General features: G+C 42.2%; 1 protein-coding gene across 1 annotated transcript in view; it reads right to left on the minus strand.

The window, feature by feature from the left end:
* thsd7aa (thrombospondin, type I, domain containing 7Aa) overlaps positions 1-7,243 on the minus strand; it is a 243,676-nt gene that overhangs the window by 75,203 nt on the left and 161,230 nt on the right. Inside the window, exons 12-13 of the mRNA XM_020621420.1 lie at positions 4,126-4,324; positions 3,591-3,853 (exon numbers count right to left, since the gene is read on the minus strand). Of these exons, the coding sequence (XP_020477076.1) occupies positions 3,591-3,853; positions 4,126-4,324 (462 nt within the window). The remainder of the gene's footprint in view (positions 1-3,590; positions 3,854-4,125; positions 4,325-7,243) is intronic.

Here is a 7,243-nt window from a genome sequence, read left to right on the forward strand (position 1 = left end):
CAAAATGTGTAACCAGGGGGGGGGCTCGGTTGGACGTCAAGATCTGGACAATTACAGGAAGTTGGGAAATGGCCATATAGTTAGCTGCAGAGCTGATCAGGCGTGTGTGTGAAGACCCGAGGGGAGACTAGACCTGCTGACCGACAGCCTGACTTTTCTCTGCAGGGGCCCAAAACTGACAGGTGACTCTGTTTCTCGCCCTCTCAACCATTATCACAAAATATTGTTCAACAAATGATGATTGGCACTGCAGTGATTCTCCCTGTGAATTGATTTTTGCCACGACAAATGCAACAAACATTATTTCAGAATATCATTAAAAAAGGTTTATTGTGAAGGTTTATATTTACAGATAATGAAAAAAAAAAACGAAAATGCACAATAACAGTATAAACAAACAAGCTTTTTAATTACACTGGCCTAAATCTCAACCACTGTGCATAGTGGTATTACAACTGAGACCTTCTCCGTAGTTTGACTTAACTGCACAGTTGAAGTACTGATTACACATCTGCCTGCAATACGCTCCACAGGGAGAAATGCTACAGCAGCATCGGTCTGCACTGCAAAATTGCACAGTGTAAAATAAGCGGTGCGAGACTTCCTTGACTCTAAAAAGTTAATACAACAACAACTGTAGTAAAAAACCTCTATGCTTTAGATTTTAAAGTAACTATTAGAAACCTTGTAATAATTCCAGGGCGGACATCTAGGACTGGTTCCTCAAAGCTGGAGTTACCAGCGCACCATTTAGCCAAAACACAAGCAGACCTTTCAGTTCTGCAGCTGTTAACTGACAGAGCTACTCCAAGATTCTTAACTTTAGAGCAAGTCTTTGCCAAATGAGCCACCTGTAAGACACAGCTGTAAGGATACATTTTACTTCAATGTTTCTGTGGTTATTATGATACTGCCCTAACATTCCATTAAATCTTTCTAAAGAGAAGCACCAGAATGAATAGACAGGTCCATAATCAAAAATGCAGATGCATGTTGGGTGTGCAATGTAGTGGCCCATACAGACTGACAAACTTAGATAAAAATGTCTGCAGATACCTATCAGCTACTTCGAGTCTATCTGTGGAGATATTTTCCCCCAGAATAAATTCAAACAATTAATTGACAGAGGTGGGCGGGGTGGCGTGGAAAGCATTGAATGGGGAAGGCTATATTTATTTGTCAGCGCTGTGTACAGAAGTTATTCTTACGAATTGCGACTTGGTGGAAGTACGAAAAACTATCTGTGATGGCATGCAAAAGAAACCTAAGCTTTTCTACTCCTGTGAGTAAGTGTCAGCAACCAGCATCAAGCCCACTGAGTATGAATGACTTGATGAAGCAGCTGATTTCCGGTCTATCTGTGGATATAACTCTTGAGCGTATGACAATGCATGCTTGTACAAAGTCAGACCACATATCATGTTTGTCATCAATCAATCCCTTCAAACAAAAAAGAGAATAGACAGTAGTCCAATTTTTCCACTGATCAGCAGTAAATCCACTAAGCCCTGAGGCAATTTTCCAAGGAATCCTTCACACATTCTGGGACACCTTTAAAGAGTCTATTCTTCTTTGTATTTCATCAAGCTTTTGGGTGCTTAAAACACCAAGTTCAGTCCATAACCTGAATATGATTTGATTTTGATTTGATTTGATTTATTCTTTCAAGCGTGTAAAGACAGTTGATATGACAACACACATAATTTTACACATATCCAACAAATGCTAATCCAATATCAATTTGCTTATACCTAGTACATGCTTGAATGGAGTAGGAAGAAGTCAGACTTATCCAGTCCTACCCCATGACATCATCTTACATCATTGGTTTGCAAGCAGTATCTCTACATAAATAATTATCTTCTACACCACACAAGTAATATACTAAAAAATTATGACAGAGTGTTAACATTGATACATAATTACATTCTTAAATAATTATCTTCTACACCACACAAGTAATATACTAAAGAATTGTTATAAAGTGTTATCATTCATACACCACACCCACAATGTTCCATCTAATTAATCATTAAGCCTGTTCTTGCATATATCTTGATTGACACATACCTTTCTATTTATGTTTAAACTCGTCAATTCTATTACTATTTTTTATATCCACACTTAAATTATTCCATAGTTTTACCCCACTTATGGAAATACAAAATCTTTTTTTGGTTGTACGTATAACATGAACTTTTAAATTTAACTGACCCCTTAAATTGTATCCCCCTTCCCTTTCATTAAATAGTTTTTGAATTCCATGTTTTCAGGCATTTGTTACATCCTATACAACACAAATACAACAATAAATGGATGTCTCTTAAAACCAGATGTACTTTTAAGTTTAAAACAACAGATGTAATGGCACAATAGCAGAAAACTAACCTCTTAAAGCTCCATGGCCCACAAAGCCACCACACTTGCGTGAAGCTGGAATGTCTGATGAAAGGCACAGAAGAGCCGCTCTGTAGACTTGGCATCCCAAAAATGAAGAATCAAATATGGGAACTCCATCCCACAGCTCACGAAGCTCATCCACCAAAGGGTCAAGATATGCGCTAATGTTGTTCTTTGGTTCTGTAGGTCCTGGTATAACTCCAACTAAAATTATGTTCTCCTCCTTAAAACGCTCCTCTCGTGGCAAATTCAAAATGGCCAGATATATGACCCCTACTGAATATGGGGAGTTCTTGAAGGGTTGATACCAATCAACATTCATCATGAGAGCAAAATTGTTTGGCTCTGCTAGAAATGGCTGTCCATTAACATACTGAAAGTCTGTCCAAATCTGTCCATCATATACATCTGCCATTACAGAGTTAGGAATTTGTCTTTGTCTCCACTTCTCACACTTTTCCAAAAATCCAGGTCTTCTAATCAAAGTTCCCAAAGACTGAATTAATTTCTTATAGCAATAGGTTTGTTTCAGGTAAAAACTTTCTGTGCCATTGAAACGTTTAACTTTGCTCATTAAGAGAGAGCCACATTTCTTTCCCAGGGCAGATGTCTTGTGTGGATGCTTGTAAAATGGAATATATCCACATGTTTCAAGTTTTCAAGTTTGACGAGCAAAGATCGCAGGAAGAGTCAAACCATGTGCATAAAAGAGTCAAGAGGGCGCATAACGTGGGCACTGCGGTGAGTTGAGCTTTGTTAGCCGACAATATAGTAGTAAATTATACCTTGCCAAGTTAGCCTAAGTTAGCACTTGGCTACACAACTATACTTTTGTGTATAAATGGTAATCAGAAATTGTTATTGAAATTATTTTCATGTCCCTTTTTTGTTGTTCCTCTAATAATTTGAATTGTTTTTGTCACTTATCTGAATTATTGTTCTATTCAGCCTGTTGCAGGGCTTACTATGAGACATTGCGGAGGAAATACTCTTTGTCTCAGCGAGGAAAGTCCCAGCTAAGAGACTGCATTAAGGTCGGAGCTAAAAACCGACAAAGGAAAAGACGAGTAAGTGTAGAAATTTGGGGAAAACACCCTGGTTTCAAACTTGATGTGTTTTACAACTGAACTGCAATTATCCCTGGTGTTCATAAAAATGTTTAGAAAGTTATTTGAGCATGTAGAACCCACCATGGCTGTTGCAGCGAGATGTCTCCACTATGCGGTTGTCCTGGTCATAGCATACCATGGCCTGGTAACGATATCCTTGCCCACACTCCTTGATGTCTCCTTGAACCTTCATGCCCAGTTGACCCTCAATGCGGCCGCCCTCAGGTAGGATACAGTCCGACCAGTTGCCCACAGGCTGGGCATTGTATTTGTTACATGGGCAGTACTGGGTCTCACTCAGGGGATACATCTGGTGGTTTTTACACTGATCACATCGCGTTTTTCGCTCCCCCCCACACACACACACACACACACACACAAAATAGTTTGGATTTTGCCATATCTTGATCATTTATTGTTAGCATTTAACCCCAGCTGCTACACAGGGATTGCTCATTGGCTATGAGAAGAGACTTGCTTGATTTGGAGAGTTCAGAATGAACAGAGCAGAACAGAAAGGTTTGGAGCTCTCTCTGAAAATCATTTCTTTCACATTCATTCGTCTTACTTTAAAGGGTGAGGTTATCTAGAAATCATCTTGTAAAAGTCTCATCACTTACCCAGTAGCATCCTCTTGCGGGCCCTGATGCCCACACAGTCAGCGGTGCAAAGAGAGAACTTGGACCAGCTGCTGAGTTGACAGTCTTCCTGGCAGGGCAACTGGCAGGGCTGGGTGAGAGGCGGCATGAAGCCGGCAAACTTAAGACAGGCTTCAAGGTCTGCCTGCCCACCATCCTCTTTCCGACACGAAATGGCTAGAAAGAAAAAAATGAGGGTGTTTTTATGAAGAAGAAAACAAACTAAATGATAATGAGAATGTAAAGGTCATCCGTGTGTCCACTATAGATTATTGGGTCTGACATCGCATCTTCCATACTAGCACACAACATACACTGTTCTGAGAGAATAACCCCTAGTATTTTCCTATCACTGCTCTAGTACCACTACCAGCATCATCAGCTCCACAGACAGCCTGCCGGATGACATCAACACCTTCTACACCTGCTTTGAGACCTCCAGCTACAGCACAGAGAGGAAGCACGCACACACACACCGAGACCACCCAACCCCCCACCTCCCCTCCACTAACTGTCTCACCAGGCCAGGTATGCACAATCCTGAGGAACATCAACCCACGCAAAGCAGCAGGACCGGACAACATCCCTGGGAGGGCTCTCAGGGCATGTACCAGCAAGCTGGCTGATGTTCTCACCACCATCTTCAACCTGTCCCTCAGCCAGAGCATTGTTCCCACCTGCTTTAAGACCACAACCATCGTCCCCCTTCCCAAGAAGAGCCCGGTCACCTGCCTGAACAACGACAGGCCAGTGGCACTCACCCCAATCATTATGAATTATTTTGAGAGACTGGTGCTGGCCCGCATTCAGAGCAGTATACCGAACACCCTGGACCCCCTGCAGTATGCCTACCAGCCCAACAGGGCCACCTCAAACACCATCGCGACTGCCCTCCACTATTCCCTTTCTCACCTGGAAAATGGAGACTCCTACATCAGGACACTCTTTATTGACTACATCTCCACCTTCAACACAATTATCCCCCACAAACTCACCTACAAACTATCCACACTGGGTCTGCACCCCACCCTCTGTGACTGGCTCCTGGACTTTCTGACTGGCAGGCCCAAGACTGATTGGCAATAGGACTTCAGCCAGCATTGTTACAAACACTGGCACCCAACAGGGATGTGTCCTCAGTCCCATCCTCTACACCCTGTTCACCCACGACTGTGTCACCTTCCACAAGGACAACATCATCCTAAAGTTGGGGACAACACTGCAGTGATAGGCCTCATCACTGTCGGGGACGAAGCAGCCTACAGGAGGGAGGTGGCCGGTCTGGTGTCGTGGTGCAAGGACAATAATCTCAGCCTCAACACAGCCACGACGAAGTCTCATCAGCCACTGTTCATCTGGGGGCTCAAAGTGGAGAGGGTGAGCAGCTTCAAATACCTGGGTGTTCACATCAGTGAGGACCTCACTTGGACATTTAACACCACACAGTTGGTCAAGAAGGCCCAACGATGGCTGCATTTCCTGAGGAGGCTGACGAGGTTTGGCATGTCGTCTAGGATCCTCAGCAACTTCTACAGTTGCATCATTGTGAACATCTTGACCAGCTGCATCACTGTCTGGTATGGCAGCACTACTGCTATGGACTGCAAGTGCCTGCAGAGAGTGGTAAAGACTGCAGAGAAGATCTCCAGGACTCCACTGCCCTCTCTGCTGTGGAGCATTTACCACCGCAGGGTGCGTAGGAAAGCTGCCTCCATCCTCAAGGACGCCCAGCATGGACTGTTCATACACCTGCCCTCTGGTCGGAGGCTCAGAAGTGTGAAATGCAGGACTTCCAGACTGAAAAACTCTTCCTTTCCCTCTGCCATCAGACTCCTAAACAGCTGACTTAGGATCTACCTCATGTAATTCCATCTGTACTGTTTACATACATGCATGTGCATAATTGCACACTCACTGCTGAGTATTTGCACTCCACGGCTCCCACATAGCATATATTATAATAATAATAAAAATAATAAAATGTATTTGTAAAGCACTTTCCAACTTGAAAGCACAAAGTGCTACATCGATAAAATAACAGTTCAAAACAGTCAAGGCTAAAAGAGAAACATAAGACAAACACAAGCACTCATATAGCACAATTTCTAACCGGGATACTATCACAAAAAGGGTCAAAGATAGTGGTCATACAGGACCAATAAACAATCTAAACATTAAAAGCTTGTTTGAAAAGATACATTTTTAGAGCTGACTTGAGGGCTACCGGCTCAGTTGTAGAGCGTATATCTAAGGGTAAGGAGTTCCACAATCTAGGGCCATGCACGGCAAAAGCGCAACCTCCCCATTTCTTATAGTGTGCAGGAGGAACAACGAGGGCGAGGTGACCTGATGACCGTAAAGTTCTGCGAGGGACATATCTGGACAGAAGGTCCAATAAGTACAAAGGGGCAAGGTTGTGTCATGGCTTTAAAAACATAGAGCAAGATCTTGAACTCCACTCTCCATTTTACGGGCAGCCAATGGAGAGACAACAAAACTGGGGTGATGTGGGCATCCCATTCCCTTTCATTAAATAGTTTTTGAATTCCACCAGGTAATAAATTGTTCCTGGCTTTATACATAAACACAGCAGTCTTATATCCCACTAAATCAAAAAATTTTAACAATTTAGAATGTATGAAAGCTACATTGGTGTGATCCCTATACCGCATCTTATGCACAATTCTTATCGCTCTTTTTGGTAATATATACAATGGTTGCAGTGAGCTTTTGTATGTATTTCCCCAGTTTTCAACGCCATACTCTAAGTATGGTAAAATCAATGAAGAATACAAAATGCGTAGTGCTTTCCCGTCCAAAATATATCTAACCCTTGCCAATATCGATATGTTTTTTGCTATTTTGTGCTGAACATATCTGATATGAGATTTCCAGGAGAATTTGTCATCAACTATGACACCTAGAAATTTAATTTCATATACTCGTTCGATATTAGCTCCCCCAATTTTCAATTGAAGTTCATTATCTAGTCTACAATTCCCAAATACCATAAATTTAGTTTTATCCAAATTCAGAGATAGTATATTACTATCACACCATTTCTTTATCTTCTCAAGTTCCTGTGAAACCTGTCCA

Source organism: Monopterus albus, unplaced genomic scaffold (assembly GCF_001952655.1).
Source record: "Monopterus albus unplaced genomic scaffold, M_albus_1.0 scaffold259.1, whole genome shotgun sequence".
NCBI lineage: Eukaryota > Metazoa > Chordata > Actinopteri > Synbranchiformes > Synbranchidae > Monopterus > Monopterus albus.